The following is a 27,977-nucleotide window of genomic DNA, read 5'->3' as shown; positions in this document are numbered from 1 at the left end:
CATTGTTCACACTACTGCTTGTTCAAGCTCACATAGGTGTTGCTTGGCCAGGTACTCCGGCTGTGGTAGCAGGATTCTAATGAGGGAAAGCTCCTCTCAAATTGTACTTTCAGGATTGCAGAGTGTTTACAGACCATCTCTGACCTGGAGACAGACTGTCTGGACCTGCGCAACAAACTACAGGACCTTGAGGTAGCCAACCAGACCCTGAAGGATGAGTATGATGCCTTGCAGATTACTTTTACTGCCCTAGAAGAGAAACTAAGGAAAACTACTGAGGAGAACCAGGAACTGGTCACCAGATGGATGGCTGAGAAGGCCCAAGAAGCTAATCGCCTCAATGCAGAGAATGAGAAGGACTCCAGGTGGGACATCTAGCTACAGTTAGTGGGCTCTGGGGTTAGTGGAGCAGAACCTGGTTCTTTGGAAAGTGAAACATGCCCAATGGCTGTCAGGGTGGTAGTGCTGGTAGAAGAGTCATGAGCCAGAAAACACTAGCCAAAGTAGGAATGTGGGAATCAGAGAAACTGGCATTGGCAAGAACACCTGCAGCTGACCAGAGAGACACTGTTAGGACCACACTACTCTAGTGGCATGTATTTGGTGCATGTCCCCTACAACCTCACAGTTTCAGGAAGCTATTCAGACCTAGACAAAAAATTCTATTCTGCTCGTAAGAAGACTATATCTTAATCTCAGGAAATTTAAAAGGGAGATTCCTAAATTCATTGTTAATGTTTTTTAATATGGCAAAGTCTGGGTAGGATTTATGCTAGGATTTAAAAGATGGGCCACTGGGGTGTCAATTAAATGCAATACATTGAAAAGGGAATTTTAAAACCATTCAGTTAATACTATTCCACTAAATCCTGATTGAAAACCTCATAAATCCAGAACAACAACAAAGCTTTTGAAAAGAACACCTGTCTGACCAGTATCCAACATTTGTTTTAATGGGGAAGCCTCCCACCCTACATGTTAGGAATTTGTATCTGTGTGACAGGACATGTAGGAGTTTAGAGCTCACATGTGTGCACACACAGGTGCTGACTGTATCGTGATCAAGGTTCACTGTTACTTATACATACTTCTGTTCGAACAGCAAGACCACACTTAAGTACATCTATCTGAACAACATCTCTATAGCACAGTCTGGAAAGAATTTTAATTCATCTACAGTGATGTTAGGTATAAGTTCTGAGGACTAATGGTGAGTGCCTGCCCTGCCATGTTACATACTCACATTAGTGGAAAGATTACATCTTAGAGGTCAAGTTAGAAAGCAAACTAGTGCTGAATATTTTATGAAGGGTTCCTAGAACTTTCCAGGCAGAAAATCAAATGAAAAGTGACAGTAAAATTGTTAGATTTCTTAACATCAGAGAACAGCACATTAAGAAGTGCGCTTTTATTTCATCAGTGTGTGTGAGTGCTTAGGTACATGTATGCACACACACAGAGTACGGAAGGGAAAGCACGTACCACAGTACACATGTAGAAGCTGGAGAACGCTGAAATCAGTTCTCCCCTTTATGTGGGTGTCAGGAAATCAAACTTACACAGCAATCAGTTTTATCCACTAGGCTCGAAATGCTCTTTTAAAGTCTTCTAGTGCAGTCGCAAGTGGCAGGTGTGACAAACAGCAGTGGCTGTGGCCTGCAAAGTTGACAGAAAAGTGAGAAGGCAAGTATGGGGCTGCTTTAGACTACCCACCAGTTGGACTTCATCCCAAGGAAAATAGGAAACCTCATTCACAAATGGTTAGTCAGGGTGCCACACGACTCACAGTGAAGAAAATTAGGTCCTCACGTTTAAGTTGTGACTTAAGCACACTTACGGTGGAATTTTATGAAGACATCATGATTTTGCATTTTACGGGGCTTTTGTTGGTTAGTTCAGTTTTTAAAAATATTTAGTTGCTTGCGTATTTTATTTGTGTGTACTCTGCCTGCATGTATGCCTGCATACCAGAAATACGCTTAACTGCAGAGCCATCTCTCCAGCCCTGATATTTTATTTTTTAAGAGCTGATCTATGTAGTTCTTGGTGTCCTGAAAGTAGCTTTATAGGCCAGGCTACGCTCTGATTTCCATGTGCTGAGATTAAAGGTGTAGACCACCTTACCTAGCCTCAGCATTATGTATTTGAAGAGTAATTCATAGCTCTAATTGTCTTGAGATTACAAAACTAGAAATATGAAATATAAAGTATTCTACTTTTATTTGAGGTTGATGAGATGCTATTTTTTGTTTGCTTGTTCCTTGCTTTTGTCTCTTCTACTTTTCTGAAGTTTTCTTGTATAACTAAGGGCTGAAGCTATAGGCCTTTACACATGATGGGCAACTGCCACACTTTCAGCCCCTGAAACTTCTGTTACGGAAAAATGAGCTATCCTTTGCATCATTACTGTTGCTGAGCTATCCTTTGCATCATTACTGTTGCTGAGCTATCCTTTGCATCATTACTGTTGCTGAGCTATCCTTTGCATCATTACTGTTGCTGAGCTATCCTTTGCATCATTACTGTTGCTGAGCTATCCTTTGCATCATTACTGTTGCTGAGCTATCCTTTGCATCATTACTGTTGCTGAGCTATCCTTTGCATCATTACTGTTGCTGAGCTATCCTTTGCATCATTACTGTTGCTGAGCTATCCTTTGCATCATTACTGTTGCTGAATTTGGACTTCCATTAAGTTGTTTCGCTTATGCCTTAGCTTTCTTAGACAGAGTTAGGGCCATGAGGACCCCAAAGGATCTGGAAGTGGCATCATGTGACTACAGGTATACACACTGAAAAGTGAGCTGATTAGAAGTGCTCTCTTGCTGTGTCCTTTCTGCTGGCCCAGCCTTGTCTTGGTACTCTCTTTCTTGCTTCTAGTAGTGTTTGTTGGCTAGGGTTGAGTTGTTGCAGTCACACTGACTGGAGATGTTTGTTCCTGTTCTGCCTCCATGGTAGATCAGCACAATAGTTGCTGTAAAAGACACATTCAGAGGACATCCAGACTATCAGAGAACCACTGAGGCGCCTTGTGCCTCTCCCCTTCCTGCTTTCATTCTTACCATACAGAATAGAATCTAGGCTAGGGAAAGTAGAAGGCCTCAGATAGTCTGCCAGCAGCTTCCTTGTAGATAGTGTTACACCCTTAATCCAGGTACCTCTCAGCTATAAGAATGTTTTAATAAATTGTTATCTTATAAAAGTTAATTTTCATTCTTTACAGTGGTTAAAAATGTAAGATACCCCTTCAGACAACAGCCTCGTTCCTTTCCAAGATTCTAATAAGCCATTTAGAGGACTTTTCTACATTAGAGAATTTTCAGTAGGGCTTTGAAATGTTTCAAACAGTTCTTTATTGTAGCTCAAAAGCAAAGCTGGGGGGGAGGGGGGGGCTAGCAAGACAGCTTACCACTCAAAGATACTGCTGCCAAGAATTACAACCTGGGCTTGATCCCTGGGACCCACATCGTGGGAAGAAAACCAACTCCTGTAAGTTCTCCTCTGTCCTCTACACATGAGCCCCCTTGTGCACACACAAAATGTAAAAACAAAGTCAGTATTAGAATTTTAGTATGGGGATGAGGTCCTTCACAGAGATGTAAAATTGCCAAGGAAGGGAATAGACCACCTTGGCTAAAAAGTCGAGAGACATGATTCTGAGAAGGGTGGCAGTGGCACTGCCTGGTCTTAGTTACAGTTCTGTATACTTCAGCTGTCCAAGGATTTCAGAGTACCTTACTTAAGAACAGTGATGCAGTTGTTTCTTGGTGTTAGAGGGCCCCACATCTTTGGACTTTTTCTGTTTAGATGATGTTTGCATTTTCTTAGGTAGCCTAAATAAGTCACCTAGTGATAATGTAATATAAGACTTGAATGTCTGCAGACTGTGATAGTCACTGGGTTTCTTCTTTCGTTTTGTGGCTGGGTTAATAAGATAGTTCACTACAAGAAGCTAAGTCATAGCCATAACTAGCCCTGGGATCAACTTGAAGCACCTTTTTGTCTAGGTAGCCATGGGCCTCTATAAGCCAGTTTTCTTTTGTGTGTGAGAGAGCACTTGCCACAGTTCGCAGGTGACTTCCACAAGGGATCTAACTTTGGTCATTAGGCTTGGTGGCACTTACATTTTAACTGGTCCTGGAGCCTTTTTATACTGGGGAATCTCATCAGTACTTAGGGTGGGTGTTTGGGCATCTTTGGCCATACTAGCTGTTATTTGGAAAGGCTTAAACATTCCTTAGTGTGGAGAGGGCATGAGTACATGGAGGTGTACTGTGATGTGACTTGCTCACTCATCCTGAAGTTAGGCTGGCACTGAACACAAGCCCCGGAGATCCTCCTCTCTGCACTCCCACAGGGGTTATAGGCATGTGCTTTATGCTGGGCCTTTTATATAGGTGCTGCACTCTGAACTCGGATCCTCATGCTTGTGGCACTGAGCACTCTTACCCACTGGGCCATCTGTCTCTCCAGTCCTGAACTGAATATTCACATGTGCCTTCAGAACTAAAAGGTTGTTGACAGTGAAACATGGTGCTTTCGTAAGCAGGCAAAATGTTACATTTTGCATGTTCATTTTACTTTTGCAAACAGGAGGCGTCAAGCACGGCTTCAGAAGGAGCTTGCAGAAGCAGCAAAGGAGCCTCTACCTGTTGAACCGTAAGTATAGAGAAATTAAAAACTATGCTCTTAATGATTTTTTATGGTTTTATTTTTTAAAAGCTAAAAAAAAAAAAAAAAAGTTATATTTTACTATGGGGAGGTATTAGGGATTAAAACTACAGCCGTAACCCAGAATTAAAATATTAAAGGCAGAAAATAAAAACCTACTACCACCACTGAGAAGGCAGCATGCACATGACCACGTCAGTTCATTTTACTCTGATAGTTTCTTGTTGCACTTTGAAATAATGTACTGAAAATGGTCTTTGACCGTATTTCAAATCAGTTACTTGGGATGAAAATTTTAAAGTAACATGTGTTGACTTAGGACTTTTGGATATATCACCAAATTACTTTCCAAGAAGTTTTTCTCGCTGGGCAGTGGTGGCGCACGCCTTTAATCCCAGCACTTGGGAGGCAGAGACAGGCAGATTTCTGAGTTCGAGGCCAGCCTGGTCTACAGAGTGAGTTCCAGGACAGCCAGGGCTACACAGAGAAACCCTGTCTCAAAATACAAACAAACAAACAAGCTTTTCTCATTGACAGTCAGCTGTTGATGACTGACTTGCTGCACACAGAGCCCCTACTGTTTCTGTAGACACTTGGATTGTTGGCTTTTCCCTCATCAGATCTGTGGTCATGTCATTTGTGCTATGGTTTCAGTCTCTTACTCTTTTGATCTGTCATCTTGGTGGAAGTTTTCCAGTTTTTTAAATATAAGTGAGGTCAGTAACCTCTGCAAAAAGAAATGAAATTGAATTGGCTCTCCCTAGTCCACCTGCTAATGGAGCTGGAGAGGCTGGTACTGGAAGGTCTACATTCAGTGGTGGGTGTTTCAGTAACTGTCCTCTCTGCTCTGATTCATGGTGGGTTTTCTGCTGGAATGTCAGCTTCAGACCCACTACCTTCGACCCACTGTTACTTAAGTGTGTATTGGCTCCTGCGAGGTGCTCAGCAGTTTAAAGCACTTGTTGCTCTTGCTGTGCACCTGGGCTCAGGTCCCAGGACCCACATGATGGCTCACAGCCATCTCTGTGTCTTCAGCTACAGGATTCAGTGCCCTTTTCTGACCTCCTCAGATACCAGCATCATACACACCATACATACAGTCTAAACATCCATCTATCCATGCATACATGCATACATACATGCATGCGTACAAACATACATACACACATACATGCATACATACATACAGTCTAAACATAGACTTAAAAAATAGAATTTTTTTCTTTTAAGTAGAGAGGAGTGGTATAAACGCTAGAGACACACACACACAGAGACACACACACAGACACACACTCCAAACCCCCCTAGAAGAAACGAGAGTTCTTCTGCTAAACCTTTGCTCTAGAAGGAGAGAACATGAATGTGTTTGTCTCCTGACATCAATGGAGAAAACTGGCCTCGGTGTATTTTTTCAAACCCACAAAGTAAATAAATAGATTGCCTAAAAATAAGATTTGGTTACTTTCAAAAGAAAAACAAAAAAACAAAACCAAAAGAGAGAGAGAGAGAGAGAGAGAGAGAGAGAGAGAGAGAGAGAGAGAGAGAGTGAGTCAGTGTCATGTCTCTGCCTCTTGTTTGCCAGTGTAACCAGGTGACTAGATGAAAAGGATCCAGCGTCCTGCCCAGGCTCCCACGTGGAAAGCTTGTGCTGACATGCAAATCTGGAAGGGCTTGCTAGAGAGGTTTTTCTAATCTGTGTACTCCTCCGGAATAGTACAGTGTGGGTCACAGACATGTACGTTTTGGGCTGAAGGTGATGACTTCACAGGACCTGGTATTTTCTGGGGTGTGGGCCTTTAGAATCCTGAGACCCCATCAGAACATCACTCAGCTCCTCTTGCCATCTTTCTCCTGTGACTCTCTCAAATCTAGATCTAGGAAAGCCACTCAAGTAGGAAACCAGGCACAGCCTTCTTCCCCATATTCTCTTTTATACCCCAGCCAAGAGTCTGAGGCAGGTATATGTAATCCTAGAGTAAATAAGGGAAAATAAATTTATTTAGCCTTGGTGTAACAGGTTCTTAAGTATATATGCTCATAATCCAGATAATCATTAAAAGGAAAAACAAATCTAGCTTTCAAATTCGTTTTTTTTTTTTTTTAGCTTTCAAATTCTTAAGACTACAAACAGTAGGTGGTGAATGCTTAATCTTTTAAGCTGTTTTTTCCATAAAGATTGCAACACAACAGATCATTAATATCAAAATAATTACTTGCCTTCCCCACAATCAGGAAAGAATTGGCCTACAAGAATGCATAGAAAGAGGAATTCCAGAGATACCTGGCATCCGCTGGGATAAACACCAAGAAGGAGCATGTTGAGACCAGGATGTCACAGGAAGTGTGCAGAGCCTCCAGCCATCAGAAGCACACACGTTTAGGTTTTGCTTTTGGAAAGTTATTCTGTTAGCACTGTCAGTTTTGAGTAGGTACAATGGTTTATGTTTCTCACATAATGGAGTTACCTTTTCTTCTTCTTCTTCTTTTTTTTTTTTTTTTTTTGGTTTTTCGAGACAGGGTTTCTCTGTGTAGTCCTGGCTGTCCTGGAACTCACTCTGTAGACCAGGCTGGCCTCGAACTCAGAAATCCGCCTGCCTCTGCCTCCCAAGTGCTGGGATTAAAGGCGTGCGCCACCACCGCCCGGGTGGAGTTACCTTTTCTTCTTTACCATCATTTTGCAATGAAGTCTCCAGAGAGATTCCATCACTAAATGTGGTACTAGCCTTTGCAGACCTCCTGTTTAGGACAATGGCAGATTTTCTTTCATTTCTTTCCAGGGATGATGACATTGAAGTCATTGTGGATGAGACCTCAGATCACACAGAAGAGACTTCTCCAGTACGAGCCATCAGCAGAGCAGCTACGTGAGTGGACTGGCAGGGTGGGGAAAGGCAAGCACCAGCATCATTGTGACTGTTCATTTGTGGACTTGACATGAGAACCCAATCATATATACCCAAGAGTCCCCAAGCCCCTTCCACCCTGCAGAGAGGAGAGGGGGAGGGAGGCACAGTACGGGTGGCTTGGCATTTCTAACACAAACAGGTACAATAGCCTTCTAAGAGATGGGTGAATCATTAAACTTTATTATACATGGTGACCAGATCTTAGGACACAAGGATGGATATTGTATGGTTTGTTTAAAGTAGAGCTGCAAGAATGCATTGGATTTACCCAGAAGTTCTTAGATGAGTTAGATTCTTTGTCATTTGCAGAGATCAAGTTAGTCCTGGGGAGCCTTTGTTTCTTTAAGGCTGGGTTTTCCTTCTCCCTCCTTACTATTTCCTGGTGGTTCAAATGCTGTGTTGAGTTTGTCTTGGCTGGGATTTGGGAAAGCGTATTTCCAGATACTTATTTTTAGGGGCTGTATTGATTTGGGGGCAAAATGTTTCTAAGGTTTAAACCTATCCTCCCCTCCTCTTTAGTAAGCGACTCTCGCAGCCTGCTGGAGGCCTTCTGGATTCTATCACTAATATCTTTGGGTAGGTTAGAAGACCTTCACCTTTCCTTTTAAAAATGTGTAAATATACCTAAGCATATGTATGTGTTGTATTATTTTTGATGTACACCAGAATTTCAGTGGTGCCAAGAACATGGATGCCTTAATTCAGCTTGTCATTTAGCTTCTTCCTCTTCTCTGCGACTTCCTTTCTTTTTATCTTGCTGCGAGCTGATCTATGGCCTTTCCCTTTAGTCTGTCCGAATCTCCCCTTTTGGGACATCATTCTTCTGATGCTGCCAGGTGAAAATATTACCCTCTCTCAGCCCAGCATGTGAGTGTGGGTTATTGATAATCGTGCTGATCACGCTATGCTGCCCGCAGTCATCGATGTCCACATGCTAACCAGGACGCTTTGCATGCTCCTAGGAATGAATGCTGGAGCCTTTGAGCCGGGCAGTCAGGTTGAGCTCTGTGCAGTGCTCCTGCTCTTGATACTCTTCCTCTTAGCATGCGTTTGACTTTGCCTTGACCACAGTGTAAATCTGAGGGTGGTTGTAAATAGGCATGGAGATCAGTGTAAAACAGTGTTTCACAGTGCCAGAGTTCGCCTCTAAGCTAGCTAGTGTGTTAGGGCGAGAAGGTTTTCCCACAGTTGACTGACAGGGCAAGCAGCTTTCGTTCGAGACTGCTTCAGTGCTGGGTTTTGGAGCCCATGAATTAGCAAGCAAGAAGTAAGGTATGTGCTAACTCTTATCATTTGAGGGAGATGATATGAATCCTGAATTTTGGAGGGTTTAGAAAGACAACAGCTGTTAGTACAGGCACACTGCTTAAACAAGGTCATCGTTAAGGCCTTTCTGGCAGTCTGGTGGATACTTGATCTGTGCAGTTTTGTGTAATATCTGTCTTTGTGTTATTCCTCAGGAGACGCTCTGTCTCTTCCATCCCAGTTCCCCAGGATATTGTGGACACTCATCCTGCTTCTGGTAAAGATGTGAGAGTCCCAACTACTGCCTCATATGTCTTTGTAAGTATGCTTTGGACCCAGTCCTCTCCCCTGGGATGGTAGCAGGATCTGGAACTAACCTGGTCCTTTGAGAGCTACATCTAGGCTTTCCATTGCTGACTTATTTAGACCTGGTGGCTCTGTGACCTGTAAGGAATTAAGGTACATTGTGCTTAGTTTCAGCACACAGAATTTGTTAGGGACATCCTCTGTAGTAGGCAACTGGCTAAGAGAATTGGGAATGTGAGCAGCAGGGCAAGAGAAAACTAGGGATGGAGAAGAAACAGTGTAATTTGTACAGTTGCTTTTACCAGTTAGCTGCAGTTAAAAGTGAAATTCCTGATGGGGACTTATGTCTTTCATAGACACTAGAGAAATAGTTCAGGTTAAAAGTGGGGAGCTATAGAGAAGACTCAATGGTTAAGAGAACTAGCTGCTCTTCCAGAAGACCCAAGTTTGATTTTCAGCACTACATGGCAGCTTACTACTGTCTGTAAGTTCAATTCCAGGGCATCCAACATGTTCTTCTGGCCCCATGAGCACCAGGCATACACACGGAGCACACACATTCATGCATACATTACATACACACATACAATTTAAAAATAATGATGTCCACCAGAGCAGATGTTGGTTTCATAAGTCAAACTGTGTCGAACCACTAAGAGCCTGTGATTGGAACCAGGACACAGCATTGGACAGAAAACATTATATGTAGTACATGTGAATCTAAGTTGGGTTCTGGCAGTAACAGTTAACCTTAGTCCCAGTTGGGTTTTAGAACAGAAATTGGTCTAGCCTGAGAAAATGGTCTACCTTGATCAAAGCCTTGAAAATAGTGGGGAAGCAGAGAGGCATTGTGACTTAAAGTGACTGGGGTTGGTTAAGACAGGTTTAGAGTATTAAGGAGGATGTGAGGCTCGGGCCTGCTTTCAGTGCAGTGGGTCCTGGGTGGTGGAACTTTCGATTCAGGGCATTGGAAGAGCTTCCTTGGTAGTCAGTTGTTGGAGTGAGCTGACTGTGGCTCGGGTGTTGAATGAGTCCTGCTTTGGAGGAGGAGCCAGATAGGGCAACTGCAGAGCCATACCTTACAGAGGTCAGTGATGATTGGTAAAAGGTCTGATTGCACTGAACGTCACAGCCCCTTCCTTGCCCTCTACTCCCAGCAGCCCATTTTTTCCTAGCACATTGAAGTTATGTGCATGGGATAGTGAGGCAGCTGATAGTTTAGGATTCTGTCAGTGTGTGTGCCGAGAGTGAGCGGTTCACAGCTGACTGCTATCCCACAGAACCCATGATGCAGGAGTCTTGACGAGTGGCGGATGGGTGTGACTGTGCATGATCTCAAGTTTTCAATCTGAGACCTCAGGAATAGAACCTTCTTACAAAGGAAAAAGTCAGGTCCCCTACCAGATTCCCAGCAGTTGGACATGAGCAGGAAAGTAGACAATCACACATCACCAAAGTGTTAGTGTGTCTCAGTCAGGGAGAGGCTGCCTCCCTGGGCTTTGCTAGACTTGGAGAAGACCTAGACATCAGCATTGTAAGATTCTATATCCACTGTTGTGTTGACATCAGCTTTGTAAGATTTCTGTATCCACTGTTGTGTTGAAGTAGTATAGTGTTGCCATCTCTTTCTTCCCCTTCTCATGGAATGCTCTTACCTGGTCTCTTTGTGAATGTGGCTGTTCATCCATACTAATCTTAGAACTTCCCCTGTAAAAGGACTGGGCACCGTGGCACATGTGTTTAATCCCAGTAGTCAGGCAGCAGAGTCAAGAGAATAAGAGTTAAGGATCAGCCTGACCCAAAAAGGAATTTCTGTATGAAGAACTTACAATTCTTCTAAAATAGCACTTTTATTGATTTTTTTTTTTTTTTTTTTCAAGCACAATGTGGGTCATAATTTTTTTTTCTGGTAAGTAAACAAAATGAAGCTTCAGGAAGTTAAACACTCCCCCTGTTTTCTTTTTTTAAAAAGAAGGGGGTGTCACTGTCATCCTTAATGAAAATTTTGTAGGAGGAAGTCAAAAGAAAACACTAAGAAGGCCATAGGGTGTGCCACAATTAAGCCACAGGATAAGGGGAGCTGGGGGTAGAGGTTAGGAAGGCAAGAGATCATTGAAACAATTAAATACAGGTGGTACGGTTTGAGCATAATAACATATGATTAATCTAGATTGACATTATATTTTCCTTACTAACGTGTAACTTTTAGCTATTTGACTTTGACAAGAAAGTTTATCTGTAGCTGGAAGGTCTGGATCTGTCTTCTGTAGATGTTGTGTGTCTCTGGGTTTCAGTGTGTGTCTCTGGATCTCAGTGTGTGTGTCTGGGTCTCAGCTTGCATCTCTGGGGTCTTCAGTCAGACAAGGTGGCTAGAAGAAGGTAGCTTGGCATCCCAGGCAGGTACCAGGAGGTGGTGTTGTTTCTGCTGGACTTGTGGGAGCCCTGTCTCATGGAGAGGCTTTTTCTACAGGTGTTTGGGGGGAGGGGGGTGCTCCTGGAGCTGGCTTTATACACATCCTCTACCATCTGTAGGGAATGCACGGGCATGAGTCTCTGTTGTGGGTCTGTGCATCTGCCACGAGGTGGTCAGCTGGGATTGCAGCTCAGCATGGCAGGAACCTGCGGGATCTTGGCTGAGTTTATTCTGCGCAGCACCGGGTGAGCGCAGTGGGGCCCCGCCCAGCGTGGGGAATTTTCACTCAGTCTGGTTCTGCAGGGGTGCAGAGCTCTTGGATTGGGGATCCCTGGGCCCAAAGGCAGCCAGGAACCAACTGGTCTCAAGGCCTTGCATTTGGGCGAGCCACTGGCAGGCCCACAGCTGAGAGAAATGGGGAGGGGAGAGAAAGAGGCCTCGGCAGCACACTGCGGGAGAGACTCGGTTACTATACTCGCTTAGCAGACTCAGTGACCTGGCTAGGTTGCTTGAAGGGGGCTGTCTCCATGGCTGGAATGCAGAGAGGTCCTCCTTGACAGCAGTACGACAGTTGAGACCTTTTCCACGTTTACCCATGGTATCAGTTTCTGTAGTTGTGTTGTTGTGCCCCACGTTGGGCACCAGCTGTGGGTAGGGTGGCTGGGAACGCTGGGGGTTCCTCCAGGCTAGAAGTTAGGCACTGCGGCTCAGCGGCTCATTAAAGGCCTTCTCCATGGTTCCTCACAGTATGGCCCCAATGACATGAGAAAGTCCATGAGTTTTACAGGCTTTATTTTCATAACGATGGTAGTTGAGTCTGGATGTGCAACCAACAACCCCCACCCCCACCCCCCTGAAACCCAGGGCACACCTGAGTTAAATAGGGAGGGGGAGGGGCTGGGAAAGAATGCTTAATTGGCTCTACCCTCTGGCCTTCAGGCATCTCATTAGTATGTAAATCTCTCTAGGGCCTGAGGCCTGTTCCTAGTGACTGATGGCCATAGACCTCTCTGTAGGAGGGGTTGTGGAGGGCTGAAGGTGAATGAAATGAACCAGGGCCAGGGAGCAGAGCCAAACTCCTGCTGTCCAATAAGGGGCTGGGGTTCCAGGCTTATGCTCCACCAAGTACCTAGCTGCTTCTCACAGCCCACTGCCCCACAATGTCACACTTTTAATACATTCTAGTGCCATGTTTCCAGAATGAGTTACACAAACTCACAGTATTAGGACTGGCCAAGCAAAACTTGAGCTGAGGCTGCAAGGGTGGCTTAGTGGTAAGATTGCTTGCTGCAGTCTATGAGGACCTGTGTTAGTATTTTTAGAATTCATCTAGAAAGCTGATAGACTGACTTTATGTCTATAGCCCCAGCACAGAGGGGTGGAGAACAGAAAATTACAGGGTCTTGCTGACTGATTCAAGTTCAGTGAGAAGTCTTGTCTCAGGGTACTAAGGCAGAGTGAGAAACCTACAAAACACACACACACACACACACACACAAGCTTTCCTTAGGGTGTTGGATGTTACCAGGTACATAGGTACTAATGATCTGTCATAAGAGTAAATCTAGTAAATATTTGATACAAAAGAGGCAATTCCAAGGCTAGAGAGATGTCTCAGTAAGTAGTTAAGTAGGTTTTGCTGCTCTTTTAAGAGGACCTGAATTTGGTTCCCAACTCTCACATCAGATAGCTCATAACCGTCTATCATTCCACCTTCAAAGTATTTCATACCTTCTTCTGGCCCACAGACACAAAGGCAAACTTTAGGCAATATACATTAATTTTAAGTGTTCTTTTGTGGGGGTGTATTATTGTGCTTCTTGTCTTGCCTTAAACTTTTGGCAGTCTGTCTACTTTCTGAGGGCTTGGGTTAGAGGGAAAAGTGTATGTCACTACACCTGCCTGATTTTGAATACATTTCACTTAAGTAAATACAAACCAAACATGGTAGCAGATCCCTGTAACCCAAGTGCTTAGGAGACCAAGGTGAGAGGATTACCACTGCAGTTAGGTTAGCCTGGGCTACACAGTAAGATAGTACTGTATTCAAACGGATGAATTAATGCCACTGCAATTGTGGAAGAATAAAATGAAACTAGAATCTTAGGAGACTTTGGGTGCAGAATCCATTCAGAGATCATAGTTGGGTCCAGCTCTATTTCAGATTGTTGGGCAGAGGGTTGAGCATTTGGAGTGTATGTATTCTTAGGCTGCTGGGTGACAATAATTCAGCTTGAAACAAGGTACTGTCTTGCAGGATGCACATGACGGAGAGGTCAATGCAGTGCAGTTCAGTCCAGGCTCCCGGTTACTGGCCACTGGAGGCATGGACCGCAGGGTTAAACTTTGGGAAGCATTCGGAGGTAAGAGCCTTACTGTCCTTAGAAGGAAGCTATGGTGACACCTGAGTGACTTTTTGCTTTATTCTGAATTCATTTTTATTTGTTTAATGGATGAGTTGGGACTAGTTGATATCACGTGACTTGAAATCTATGCTCTTTGTTCTTTGGGATGGAGTCTCACGGTAAGTGCAGCCTAGCCTGGAACTCATGGTTCTGCTGTGTCTTCTCCAGGGCTGGGTTCAAAATCCTGTGCTCTTAACACTGAAGCCTTCTCTGGGCTCTAGAGCAGAGAGAAAGATGTGGGTTACTGCTTTTGATGTTTGTTGAACCTTTTGATCTGAATATATTGATTGTTGGTGAAGCATTGTACCTGTCTGCTCTTTATTTGATTTGTAGGAAGGTGACTCAGTTAAACCCCTTAGTCTGTTGAAGCCTGCGAGAATGTCATGCTTTGTTTAGAGACTTATGTTAGGACAGATGGAATGACTAAAGTGGTTAGAGATAAAGCTCAACCATAAGGATGTAAATCTTGGCAGATGTTCTTTGTAAAGATTTATCAGTTGTGGGTGTAGCTCAGCAGTAGGGCACTTGCCTAGCTATTAACTAAATAGCAGCATAGTTTTGGGTTTGGGGTCAGTAAACACACCTCTGGAGAGATGAGAAGGGAGAACGGGGGCTGGAAGAGAAGTACTGTTGGTGAGGGGACTGCACACAGGGAGGAACGTACTGACAGTCAGCTGTCTTGACTGATAGGATCATAGAATCTAACAATTTTTCAAGCCGTAATGAAATGAAATTCCAAAACAGGAATTAGGAAAAGTTGGAGGTTGTTTCCAGACTTTTCCATTTCCATCAATAGTGATAGAAACCCAAACACTGTTGTAGCAGAATACACTGGGAGGGAATGTAAAGTCCTGCAGTGTCCCAAGGACAGCTTGGAAACATGCATGTGACATGCCTGAGTCTGCATTGTTTTAGGACTGGAATTGCAACAAAAAACCCCTGTTCTCTCTCGTCTGACTCTGTAGCGCTGCAGGAAAGCTCCTGTCCAGTGTTATGATTGGCTTGCACTGTGTTTCACTGCCCCTTTTACTAACTTTAACTTTGTTTCTTGCAGATAAATGTGAATTCAAGGGTTCCCTGTCTGGCAGTAATGCAGGAATTACAAGCATTGAATTTGATAGTGCTGTAAGTACCTAATGGCATGATTTTAGGTGGTTGGTTTTTGATTGTCTTTTGAGACAGGGTCTCTATATCGCCCTGGCAGTCCTAGAACCAGACTAGCCGGCCTCTGCATACCAATTGTGCTCCACTATGCCTGGCTAATTTTAGAGATTTAAAAAAAAAAAAAATTGAAGATAGTTGATTTTTGAAATTAAAAACAAAACAATAACAACAACAGAAACACAAGACTTCCATGTTCTCTGCAGTTTGAATCCAGTTCCTAGGAGTCAGGGTAGTGTCTTCTCTTGATGAATTTCCCTTTAAAAGAGACAGACCAGACTAGCAAGGTGGCTCAGCAGGTGCAGGCAGTGGCTACAAGCCTGGCCACCTGTGTTAGATCCCTGGGACCCACATGGTGGAAAAAGAGAACTGACTCCTGAAGTAGTGTGTGTACACACACACACACACACACACACACACACACACTCTACATTTTAAAGAGAACAGAGTACACCATTTGAGGCAGACCTCAAAGTCATGCATAGGGTGGGAGTTACTGGCAGAGGAGCTGGAGCAGAGCAGGTCCAGAAGCTGCTGAGCAATGGTAGCATCCCTATTGCTCATGAGTACTACTGATTTGGTGGTACCTTGTTTCTGATAACCCTTGTGTCCTGCAGCATTTTGTTGCCCTCCTTGGGAAAGGTCCCATTCACATCTGCTTCTCAGCATCTGAAAGGATGGGCACTGGCTCGGCGTCAGTCATCTTTATGCCTCAAGCCATGGTGTCTAGATATCGGGGAAACATGAAGAGATAAGACAGGGTAGTTGGAAGTATGTGGAGTCAGAAGGCTTAGACACACATACAGCCATTCCAGAAGTCTTGAGAGGGGTTTTTGGCAATTCTGGGGAGCCAACCCAGGTACTTGTTACTGCTATACAAGTGCCTTACCATTGAGCTACCTCAGTCCTTGAAGTTTTAAAAAACAGGTTCAGAATAAAGTAGCCTGAAATGGCCCCTGAAAGCCCAGCAGGATTAAGTAGTGGGGCTCCAAAGGAAGGAGCAGAAGATGGACGTCCTCAAAGATAGGTAGGAGAGGAAGGATGGGGCCTCGGCTCTCTGTGTGCCCATCATTACTGTCAGGCAGGAAGTCCTGCCTGGTGTTAAGGGGACGGTGGTGAAGGGAAAGGTGAGTGGGTGAGCTGAGCTCTGATGAGTTGGTGTCTGCTGCACTCTTGTAAGGTCAGGTGAATCCAGGAGGAAGGACTCAGCGTCCACCACTGGGTGAGGGTACTTGTCAACACACTGGCAGTTTGCTATATGTTGTGTCTCGCTTAGAGGGGTAGTTGAGGACCTGATAATTGGAAATTTGTACTTTGTGAACTGAACTTTGCTAAATGTTTTTCTTTTTATTCTTGTAGGGAGCTTACCTATTAGCAGCTTCAAATGATTTTGCCAGCCGGATCTGGACTGTGGATGATCACCGATTAAGGGTGAGATGTGGTTGAAAAGCTAGCATGGTATTCTAACTGCATGCAGCCTTAGGTCAGTGTGTGGTTGTTTAATTAGAAGATTTGTTTACTACTTTATGGAAATTATACTAATTCATGTTTTTCTGAGAAAAAATCTGTGTTTTTCCTTTGCACTCTTAATTTGCCAAAAATAACATTGTTTCAACATATTTTCCATGATCATCTCAGGGCTCTTTGAGTTCCTAAGAACCAGTTACATTTAATAATCTGTTTTAGCTTAAGTTGTCAATTGTGACAACAGTGTATGAATTACGGCTCTTAAAAGACTTAAGCCCTAAACGTTTTCTCATAGCTGGGAATTAAGATTATAGAAATGCATGGATGTTCTCTGTGTATGAGCTTAGGTAATAAAGCTGGAAGCAGGAGACGGGTGCAGGAGGAGAATAGTGGCCTCAGCTGTTGAGGAAACCTGCATTTGAGCCCAGTTTGCTATCCAGGTCCTCAGAGCTGTGTAACTGATAGAAAGCAGTTTTCACAGAATCCTGAAAGGTAAACCTTGGTATGGCATTTTAAGTTTGACACAAGGTGCTTTTGTGTCTGCCCCACAAAGATGGCATTAAAATGAGTATGTGAGCTCTGCAGCAGAGGGAGCCAGTTACATTAGAGGGGTCCTTAAGGTTAGTTTTGGTGGTCTGATTGAATGGTACAGGGATGAAGCAGAAGACTCTTCAGAAACATATTAACTTAACACTTTAGCTTTTTATTTTCCTGGAGGATCTGTGATGTGAGGTAATAATCCATGGTTCTCATTTGAAAGATTCAAGACTGAAAATTTAGATTGAAAATTCAATTCTAAACATACATAACATGAGTTCAGAAAAATGGCAGATACATACATACTATGAATGGTGAAAAGTCAGCCTGTGTTTTCTGAAGGGAAGGTTTCAGCAAGGGCCTACTGCAGCTTATGTCTGGAGACACCACACAGTCTCAGTTCCTCAGTTCTACGTTTTAAACATGGAGAAGGTGCCTGGCCAGTGCTGTGAGCTGCATAGGAATTCACCCTGTGGTCAGCTGTGGTGTTTAACCATTCTTCTGGTTTGTTTTTTGGTAAAATTTATTTTTATTTTTAGTTGTATGCATGTGTCTGCGTGAGTGTATGCACATGAGTACCAGTGCTATGAGGCCTGGAGGTAGCACAGCACCACACACGCACACACATGGCACGTGCACACCTTGTTATTTTTTGAATCAGAGTCTTCCTGTGTTATCTTGGCTGGCATGAAACTCATATAAGCCAGGTTGGCCTCTACTTTGCAGCAATCCTCCTGCCTCTTCCTCCTTGGTGCAATGCCCAGCTCTGTTCATCTTTTATTGGGCGTTTAAGATTGAGTGACTACTTCAAGGAGTTAGTTTAGTTGGCTTAAAGAGAATGTGGTTTTTGTGTTGGACATAGTGTTGAGCTATGACTGTTTTATATATTTCTTTTCATTTTCCTGGAACTCAGATGAGGGAGGTAGAGAGGACAGGCTCAGATAGGGAGTGAGGAAGGTCATGCAGTTAAATAACATGCTTAAAATTGAATTGAGGCTTGTGCTTCTAGACTGAGGTGGAAAAGTGCTGACCAACTATGAAGGAGGGGCCTGCGGGTTTCTCTACACTGGGCCCTGGAGGAAAAGAGAGGCAGCATTGAGGTAATGTGAATAGGGAGTGGTGCTTTTCTTGTTGGTAAAGAAACTGACAGGCAGGTGAGGATCGCCCCTGAAGGTGAAGCAACTGGAGAGGGAGACCTAGAAGATGGAAGTCCGAGCTGGAGCACTGACTCCTAGCCGCCCACGGGGGCAGGCGACATCGGGACATCAGGCTTGAGGGGTCGCATCCTTTGATGTTAGCTTTGAAGGCCATGGTCTGCTTGCAGCTGTCTTGTCCCTTGGTAAAGAGAATATATGCAGGCCTTTTTCAATGACTTCTCTGTGCCTGAAGAGCTCAGGCAACTCCTACTACTAGGTTAGGGACTGAAGTAGGTTCTCCTGTTGGAAGAAACTCCGGCTTCTGCATGCACCTTAGTTTGCAAACGTTTGAGAACAAAATGGACTGTCTATGATCTATCTGGAAATGTGTTATCCAGACCCTGGTTAGTGTCTTCTTGGCTTTCGATAAGGGAATGTTAGGAGAGACTAGAGTTTGAGAAGCAGCTGGTTGGGTGACTTCTTGTAAATGCATCCTAGAAGTGTGTTAGCATTGGCTGCTTCCCTCGAAAGTCTTGTCACTTTAGCTTCCTAACCACTCAGTATGGTTTCCACAGGCAGCTAACTTTTAAAGTATCCTACCTGCTCACCTCTCAGGGCTGTGAAGTAGCTGACATGGGATTTCATGTCAGAAGATTTCATGTCCTTTTCTGGCCTCTGTGCTTGGTGCATCTACATATCATATATATATATACACACACACACACACACACACACACACACACACACACACAATTTTAAAAAAGAATAGTGAGAGGCAGGAGAGATGGCCCAGTGGTTGAGCCCATGGTGGCTCACAACCGTCTATAATGGGATCCGATGCTCTCTTCTGGTGTGTCTGAAGACAGCCACAGGGTACTCATATAAAATAAATAAATCATTTAAAAAATAAAAAAGAATAGTGGTCTGCACACTGTGTCTTGATGCCCACAGAGAACTCACACTAGGGCCCTTAGGGAAAGGGCTCTTCAGCCCCATTCTGAGGCCCTGGCTGTGGTGGGATCTAAATCTACTCCCAGCTCTGGCTGAGGCCTGTTTAAAGAAGCTGAAATTTGGGGGTACTGTTCAAATTCAATATTAAAAATAAACTTGAAAAATATCTACTGGGTTGGATTATGGTGACTCATGCCTGTAATCTCAGTACTTGGAAGGCTGAGGCAGGAGAATTGCACTTGAGGTCAGAACAACTTGCAGGAGTCTTGTTTTCTCCTCCGCTACGTCAGTTCCAGGGATCAAACTCGGGTTGTCAGACTTGCTGGGGAGGAACCATGCAGTCATCTCCCTGGCCCAGGCCTGCTTCTCAGTTTAGCCTTTGGGATGTGGATGTAAAAGCCTGAGTCCTTGGGCCCGAGGAACTTGTAAAGGCATTCTTGTCTCTCATAGGGGAAAATGGCACACACCTATAATCCTAGCACTTGGCACACAGAAGCAGGAATATCTTAAATATCTGTGTTTAAGGACAGCTTGACCTACACGGTAAGTTATAGGACAGGCCTAAATAGAGAGACACTGCCTCAAAAAAAAGAGAAGTTTTTTGCATTTATTTGTGTGGAAGAGGGAGGTGCATGTGCCATGGCACTTGTGTGGAGGTGGCACAGCTTGGAAGAGTAGGCTTCCCTTCATGTGGTCCTCTCTAAGCCATCTTCCTACCAGGGCATTCTTTTCTTAATTGGAAACAAAATGTTAACCCTTCAAACTCTGGGAGGTGTATACTTACAAAAATAATTCTAGTCAGGTATGGTAGTGCATGCCTTTAGCCCAGTCTGATCATAGTGAGTTCTGGGACAGCCAGGCTACATGGTAAGACCCTCCCTGTCTTTAATTTAAAAAAAAAAAAAAAAAAGACTCCTGGGTATCCAGAGGTGGCTTAGCAAATAAGTGCTTGCTATACAAGCCAGATGATTTGAATTTGATTCGTGGACACCGTGTAAATGACAGAACTGTCTCTACTGGGCATACATGCAATAATTAATAATAGTAGTGGTAGTAATTGTACTTAAAAATCAAAGAGCTGAAGAAAGAGTTAAATGCCAGAGTGGAATGCCAAACTGCCCTTGTGAAGGACTGGAGTTTGTTTACAGAGTTGTTTGTTACAACTACTGTAGCATCAGCTCTGGGTGACCCAGCGTCTCTCAGCCCCCTGGAACCGCAGTGGTGTCTTTATAAATACATAAACTCAAACTTAAATTGAGTCTTCAAAACGTAAAAATAAAAAGCCAGGCACATGCCTTTAATTCTAGCCCTCAGAAGGTGGCTGCCTCCTTTTACATAGTGTGATCTTTTCTCAAAAGAAAAAAGAAAAGAGAAAAAAAGAAAGGGAAAAAACCTACCTTGGAAAGAGGTCAATGATGAATAGTAAAAGGTCTGACTCCCGAGGTCGCCTCCCAGCAGCCTACATCCCCAGCTGCTTACCTCTCTCCCATCACACTCCAGTAGTGCTGTCATGGGCAGACACAGTAGCTGACATGCAGTGATGTCTCCACTCGGTCTTCCCTGACAAGCCCAGAGAAGACACTGGTTGCATCCAACAGCGCAGTCACAAGGGATTTAATTGTTGGGAGTGCTGGCGTCCTTGGCTATGATCTGACATTTTAAGCTGAGACCTCTTATTTTAAACACCCTGTGGCCTCTAATTGTGTATATGGAATTCTGATGTTTCCTTTTGTAAATTATGCCTGCAGTGGCCCTTCCTATTCTCACTTTAAGTACAGACTGACTTTCAGTGGCACTGAATAAAATAAAGTCCTGTCTTTGTTACTTTTAGTTAGACTTAGTGTGGTGCACCTATGAATCCCAACACTGGAGAGCTGGAGGCAAGAGCAAAAGCATCCTCTTCATGCCTCCCCATTTCTGTTTTGTTGTTGTTTTATTTCAAGGAGTTTGCGGAATTTGGTGCTGTTTTGGAAGTTGGGTTTGTATTCTTCTCTAGTAAGAGATTCCCCTGACTCCTACAGTGCTGGGGTCTAAAACCTCCGATGTGCTAGACAATGCCCCACCACTGAGCTGTATCCCAGGTCTTATTGTGCTGCCCAAGCTGGTTGAGTTTACAGATTCCAGGAATCCAAGTACTAGGATTGTGTATGCAATACCTGCCTTTACCTTTGTGGTCTTGATCCCTGTGTCATCCAGCTTTCTGTCACTGTTATGAGAGACCTAAGTAAGGTAGGACAAAGTAGCTGACTGACATCAGCAGCTCAGCTCAGGTTTCAGAAGCTTGGCTTGTGGTTGCTTTGGCCTGTGGTGGCCACAGTGCATTGTGTGGCTAAGGAACCTGTTTGTCTCATGGTAGGAGTCCCGGGCCCCAGTCTTGGGGTGAGAGGGGTATATATTCAGTGTGTTATCTTCCCACTGGGCCACAAGCTATAGAGGCCAAGCCTCAACACATCAGTCCTTCGGCACCATCCACGATCAAGTTAAAGCAATACCTCATCTCTTGGCAGCACCCAGAAATAGCTTCTAGAAGATTCTGAAGCTCTTCCTCAGGTCAGAAATGTGGGTGCATAATTGAAGCACGTGGCTTCTTTGATTGAGGCTGAGTTGGTGAAGGTGCGATCTGGGTGCTATGCTTCTTTTCTCTTGCCTTCTGTGAAGATTTCAGGGCCTTCTGAGACTGGCTCTGGGAAGGCATTGTGTTAAGTCTCACCCTGGCTGTGTCCTCTCTTGTAGCACACACTTACAGGCCACAGCGGGAAAGTCCTCTCTGCCAAGTTCCTGCTGGACAATGCACGGATAGTCTCAGGAAGTCACGACCGGACCCTCAAACTCTGGGATCTCCGCAGCAAAGTCTGTGAGGAAATGCAGTCTCTCTGTGTGTTTGTATAGATATTAGTGGTGAGGTGATGTTCCCATATCCGTCTGAACCCCAGTTCATTTCAGTCTGAGGTCACTGGGGTAGTGAGGGTTGTTTTCTGCTTGAGGTCTCAGTTATTTTGGAGGCTCGGTGGTCATTAGCATAGTAGCTATTATATATATAATATATACCAGCCACGTGGTTGCCTTTGATTGATGGTGTTCGGTTTTCTTTCAGGTATAAAAACAGTGTTTGCAGGATCCAGCTGCAATGACATTGTTTGCACTGAGCAATGTGTAATGAGTGGACATTTTGACAAGAAAATTCGTTTCTGGGATATCCGGTATGAAGCCTTAAGAGCTTGGTGGGAGGCAGATGAGAACATAGAAAGAGCTGTGAGCATGCTTTGTGTGGGACAGCGTTCTCATACTCGGGGACTGGCAGAGCTCCAGGACAGCTGGGTCTGGGCTGTGTTCTTCTTTATACAAAGTAGTCTCCTAGGTCCAGCCATCATTTACTGTGTTCCAGATGCTCTGCCAGCTGTAAGAGGAGCAGAGATGAGAAGATGCTCATTCCTACCTTTAGGCAAATTAAGATGAAACATGGAAGACAGAGCACAGGCAGTCAATACCCAGCTGTAGTGGAGACAGGCCTTTTTTTCCCCCTTGCTGATAGGAGTAGGAATTAGTCTGGAGAAGCCAATGGACTTTATGTGACAGAAAGTCATTGAAAGACATACCCACCCAGAACTGCTTGTTGCAGCTGGCAGTAAGTGGGGTGCCTATGCCAGTGAGATGGGGTCAGTGGGGATCAGATGCCCACCTGCTTTACAAGCCACTTGGGATGCTTTGATGTTTGATCTGTGTGTGGTAAGAGAAGACAGCTATGGCTTCATGTAGTCTGCTCAGTGACTTTTGTCTTTTCTTTAGAGAGCAGGTTAAGGCACACTGAAGCAAAGTGTTGATAAGGACCTGTGTGCCGGGCAGGCGGGCATAGATAGGGTATGCTAGGAGATTTCCATTGCTGGCAAGATTGGGAAGAGGAGAGCTGTCAGGGCCAAAAGAGGTCCAGTGAAACGAAGCCCTGAGCTGCTAGCTGAGGAGGAGGGCAGAGGTGGCTGGGAATTGGATCGAATACAGAGGCCATAAGTCCATGTGGCAGCTCATGAAGGGGAGGGGATAAGAATGCAAGGCTCTGGGTGCACTGTGAATGCAGGGTGGCACCCAGAGGACTCAGTGAAGCTTGCTCCTGTATCTTTAATCTTTTTTTTTTTTTTTTTCTCCTAAACTTGAAGTTTGAACTTAAAACATGGAAGTTTAGAATTCACTGAATGTTACAAGTCTCCTAGCCAATCCCTTAACTTGATAGTCAGATGCCCACATACCAAAGATTTGGAGTAGGAGTCTGGGCCTGTATATATAATAACACAGTAAACTCCTGCTCAGTTAAGACAGAAATAAGTTCATCGAGAAGCTTCAGCTAAGCCACTGTTGAGTGTCGCCATTAGGTCCCTTCTACCAGGGGCCTGTTAGCTGACCTCTGTGGGCTAGAGCATGTAAGAGTGGGAGAGGCAGCAGCTGAGGGTACACAGTGACAACTGTGCTGTGGTATCATCCAGTCCCATGTTTGAAGCAGCCTTAGTCAAGCTAAGTCAGCCTGATCACGACAGGGCCTGTGGGCTCTCTAGACACACCACAGCAGCTCCTATGCCTGCCTTGTGTAAAAGCTAACGGTAACACCATTGACATCGTACTGATCCGGGGCTGGAGGACACGTGCTTACCATGCACGTGAGGCCTCAGAGTCTGTCCATAGAACCCTCCAAAAAAAGTAAGAAAGAGCCATACCAGCTGTGTAATTAATTAGTTACCCTAGTTCGCTCTTGCTTATCAGGAGTTCTGGTTAGTAATTGTCCTAAAAACAGGCAAGAAAATCCCTAAGCAGTTCTAGTCCTCAACATTCCTGTAGACTCTTTTGTTGGGAACGTTTTGTAAGCAGTAGTGAGGCTAGGGACATGCTTACTGCCCTTGAAGACTTGGATCTAACTGGGTGACAGCATTTTCTGCTCAGTGACATGACATCTTAGTCAGGGTGGAGGTGGCCCACTTGCTGCTGTCTCCCTTAGATCGGAGAGTGTGGTCCGAGAGATGGAACTAGTAGGGAAGATCACTGCTCTGGACTTAAACCCTGAGAGAACTGAGCTCCTGAGCTGCTCCCGTGACGACCTGCTAAAAGTCATTGACCTCCGGACAAATGCTGTCAAGCAGACATTCAGGTACTGGGCCCTCGGCTAGGCCTTGCCTACTTCTGTCCTGCTGGTGACTGTACTGTAGATGGCAGCTAATCTGTCTGCCGTTTGTTTCAGTGCACCTGGATTCAAATGTGGCTCTGACTGGACCCGGGTTGTCTTCAGGTTAGTAGCCGTGTCCTACCCAATACTTGGTTTATCTCGGAGATTAAACCTGGACATTTTCCTTTTAAGGGAGGTAAAACATAATCTTTCTTCTGGCTCTGGAGCTTGCTTTGCAGGAGTGAGTCTGAGGGTCATCTGGTGGCCCTGCTGGAATCTTTTTGTTTTTGTTTTTTTAATGTTTTTTTCCTCCTTTTACTGTGAGCATGGTTGGCTGATGCTTGGTTCTGAGTGAGTTACCATGTTCTCCTTTTCACCCACTCACTTGCCAAGACTTGGCACTGACACTGGAAAGGCTTGGCATACCTGGGATGGAACGGTACAGTCTGGAGGTGACACTGGAAGGTGAAACAGTGAATCTTCCTGTTCTGCCTTCTGGGTACCATACTTTTCTCAGGTGTGTTCTAGGATTGGTTGTCATAGTATGTAAAGTGTCTGTTGATGTGTGTGTGCACGTGGCCTCCTGAGCTTATTGTGTGTACATGCAGAGGCAAGAGAAGGACATCAGAGGTTCTGCTCCACCACTGCCCTGTTCCCTGGAGACAGTCTTTCACTGAACTAGAGCCAGGCTGATAGCCTGCAAGCCTGTCTGTTCCCACAGCAGGCCTGGATGACAGATTTTTATATGCACATGCAGTTTTTTAACATTGGTTTTGGAGATTAGAGCTTGGATCTTCATGCTGCAGCAAACACTCTTGACACATTAGGCCATCTCTCCAGCCTGTCTCAGTGTTTTATGGTTTCCCTGTCTCCTCTTGCTGAACCACACCACAAGCCTATTCATGGCTTGAATTTTGAGCTTTTTAGAGGTTGGCTTTGGTCTCCCCTGTGTGTGCTTGAGTCTGATAAGTAGGGACGTGCAGCTTCAAGCAGCAGCATGGCACTGCTCTTTGGTAGCCAGGTGGCTGAAAGAATGAGGCTGCTCACAACGAGCATGTGAGCTGCATCTGTGAGCACAGGAGTGGTCATATGAGGTCAGAGGTCTATAGCTCGTGCCCTCTTACTGTCTCCTCCAGCCCTGATGGCAGTTACGTGGCAGCAGGCTCAGCTGATGGTTCTCTTTATGTCTGGAGTGTGCTCACAGGCAAAGTGGAGAAGGTTCTTTCAAAACAGCACAGGTAAGATGAGCCCCACCAGTACATGTACTCAGACCTCCATCTAAAGCAGAACCCGTGGTTTCATCCCAGGGTTTATGCCATCTTTGGTTGGTGTGAACCTCATTGGGCTCCTGGAAAGTACTCCCCCGCCCTATTTCCAGGGCTGATTGACCATGGTTAGTGGGGCCAGGCTTCACCACTCGACAGTGTATGTAGCAGACCACAGTGACTGAGGTGCTGCAGGTAGAGCTGACAGTCGGCGGCCACTGGGGAAAGCCTCAGGGCAGCTCCTTCCTCATCCTCCTCCCTTTCTTCCTTGACTCTTGTGTTTGTCAGTAACTCCCAAGTTTGTACCTTCCTTATCGTCCCCAGATAGGATGGGTAGCTCTTGGGCTTCTTGTTACCAGTTCTGTGCCCAAAACACAGGCCCTGGCGTCCTGTGGATGGATCAGCACACTCTGCTCATGACTTGGTAGTTGTGCTGCTTTACGGAGCTGAGTGTTCTCTCTTCCTGCCTCCCTGAGGACTACTCTTGGGGTGAGCCAGATAAGGCCTGGTTGCTAAAGGAGACATCTCCTGTCTAGTCCAGTGCTGTTACTGGAACATTGCAACTTTCTTAGGATAAGCCCCTTCAGTGGGTGGGTGGGTGTGCCTGTATTTTGCATATGCCTGGGCCTGGTGTCTTGACTGAAGTCTCTTCTGATTGGTCCTTAAGCTCTTCTATCAATGCGGTGGCGTGGGCCCCCTCGGGCTTACATGTTGTCAGTGTGGACAAAGGAAGCAGAGCTGTGCTGTGGGCACAGCCTTGATGCTTCACCCTGAGGAGCAGCGTGGGACCCCACAGCCCATCTTGGAGAGTGATGTTTCCTCCCAGAGAAGAGCTGGAGCAATGTGGTGCCATAGCTTTCCTGAGAACTTTGACTTAAAGTCTAATGACTGAGAAGAACCAACACTGAACCAAACCGACTCTGCAAGTCCCTAGCAGAGGTGCGGATTCTTATGTGCATTTGAGTGGGAAACACTACTAACTCTGACCTTCCATACCTCATGGGGAGCACAGGGTCCCTGCTGGGTCTCCCCACTGGACACAGTGCCAAGGACAACCCCACACACCGGGTATTGGGTCTCCTGTGCTTTTCCCGTCTTTCCAAAGTCTGTTTTAGCCTGATGCACGCCCCCTTTCTGTAGGGTCACTTACCCAGGGGGCTCACTGTAGGCATTGGGTCAGTGGAAACCAAATCAGGGCCTGTCCTCCTGTGACAAAGGATGGGTAGAGCTGTTTTCAGGGTTGGTGTGTCTGGTCTCACTGCTGAAACTTGCATCTTCAGCTGGCCTTCAAAACTCTGAGCTCCCTTCCTCCCAGCACTTCCACATAGCTTTGTATGTGAGAGGAAAGGGCCGTGCCAACCTTTCCCTGTCTGGTAGAATTTGCAGCAAAGGTGAGAAACACATCTTTACCCAGCATCCCTGCAAGTGCACAGTGGGTGGCTGAGTGCTCACCGGGGGCAAAGAGTGGTGGGTCCAGGCACTGCCTGTGCATGCAGAGTAGTGTTTGGTAAGAGATGCCTTCCTAGGAGCTGGTCATGATGAAGGCTGGGGAAGCATTCTCTGTCTTGCTCGCCCATGCATGTGGTCTGAGCGCGGGGTCTGGGTGTCTGAAGCACCACGTTTGTCACATTTACTTTGCACTCTATTTTTGCTTCCACGCTGTTCTCTGGACAGTAGGGACAGACCCGAGTGCTAGAGCTCGGGGAGAGGGACAGCAGTCCTCCCTGCTTGCCCTCCCCTGCTGGTTTGCTGCCAGAGAGCTGCAGCTGTTGGGAGTTGAGATTCTCTGGGCAGGACACATCTTTTATTTATTTAATTATGTGTCCCAACAGAACTTGACTATAAATAAAGAAGAAATTCTGTTATATACTTTTCAAACTTCTTGCATCTTGATTGTCTTTTCTGTACATCCTAAGTAAGGGGGAAGGGAACTGGTTTTTCTGATACTTGCTCCTTTTTGGAGATAAGGTCTCGATTTGTGTGTAGCTTGCCCTCAGTCCTGTTACTACCGAATGGATGGGATAACAAGGGTACCCAACCTTGCCCAGAAGGCATTTAGTGTTCCTAGATAGTAGAGTACCTCCTTGTGTTTAGGGTCATGTTCAGCATGTCACCTGTCCCCAAGAATTATTACTCCCTATAGATACTGTTCTTGTTTTATGTCTTACACAAGTCTGAACACTAGGAAGTGTCTGCAGATGCCTTCCACGCCCTCATCCCTACGTGGGTGTTGTTACAGACTGATACTCTGCCTCTGCTGAAGAGGTGTAAGTTGCTGAAGGTTTAAATTGGAGCACAGAAACTGCTTGGCTGTACACTAATCTTGGGAAACTCTCAGCCAGACATCAGTTATCCTTGTAAGGAAGAAA

At 45.1% G+C, this 27,977-nt stretch overlaps 1 protein-coding gene and 2 non-coding genes across 5 annotated transcripts in view; all 3 read left to right on the top strand.

Annotated features, from left to right (window-relative positions):
* Nucleotides 1–27,486, top strand: part of Atg16l1 (autophagy related 16 like 1) — a 38,195-nt gene extending 10,709 nt beyond the window's left edge. Inside the window, exons 5-19 of one of the 3 annotated variants that reach the window (XM_034521226.2) lie at nucleotides 114–365; nucleotides 4,593–4,658; nucleotides 7,448–7,534; nucleotides 8,096–8,152; nucleotides 8,365–8,412; nucleotides 9,037–9,139; nucleotides 13,798–13,903; nucleotides 15,000–15,070; nucleotides 16,466–16,537; nucleotides 21,931–22,051; nucleotides 22,292–22,397; nucleotides 24,179–24,328; nucleotides 24,419–24,466; nucleotides 25,480–25,581; nucleotides 26,276–27,486. In XM_034521226.2, coding sequence (XP_034377117.1) covers nucleotides 114–365; nucleotides 4,593–4,658; nucleotides 7,448–7,534; nucleotides 8,096–8,152; nucleotides 8,365–8,412; nucleotides 9,037–9,139; nucleotides 13,798–13,903; nucleotides 15,000–15,070; nucleotides 16,466–16,537; nucleotides 21,931–22,051; nucleotides 22,292–22,397; nucleotides 24,179–24,328; nucleotides 24,419–24,466; nucleotides 25,480–25,581; nucleotides 26,276–26,369 — 1,483 coding nt within the window. In that variant the 3' untranslated portion in view covers nucleotides 26,370–27,486. The remainder of the gene's footprint in view (nucleotides 1–113; nucleotides 366–4,592; nucleotides 4,659–7,447; nucleotides 7,535–8,095; nucleotides 8,153–8,364; nucleotides 8,413–9,036; nucleotides 9,140–13,797; nucleotides 13,904–14,999; nucleotides 15,071–16,465; nucleotides 16,538–21,930; nucleotides 22,052–22,291; nucleotides 22,398–24,178; nucleotides 24,329–24,418; nucleotides 24,467–25,479; nucleotides 25,582–26,275) is intronic. The other 2 variants (XM_034521227.2, XM_034521228.2) reach the window with 2 other exon arrangements.
* Nucleotides 10,214–10,483, top strand: LOC117722833 (small Cajal body-specific RNA 6). Its single transcript, XR_004608598.1, has one exon.
* Nucleotides 20,605–20,868, top strand: LOC117722831 (small Cajal body-specific RNA 6). Its single transcript, XR_004608597.1, has one exon.
* Nucleotides 27,487–27,977: the final 491 nt, after the last annotated feature.

The sequence above is a fragment of the Arvicanthis niloticus genome, chromosome 17, assembly GCF_011762505.2.
Source record: "Arvicanthis niloticus isolate mArvNil1 chromosome 17, mArvNil1.pat.X, whole genome shotgun sequence".
In the NCBI taxonomy this organism is placed as follows: domain Eukaryota; kingdom Metazoa; phylum Chordata; class Mammalia; order Rodentia; family Muridae; genus Arvicanthis; species Arvicanthis niloticus.
The sequence above is the reverse complement of the archived record's forward strand: the minus strand, read 5'-3'. Positions and strand labels throughout refer to the sequence as shown.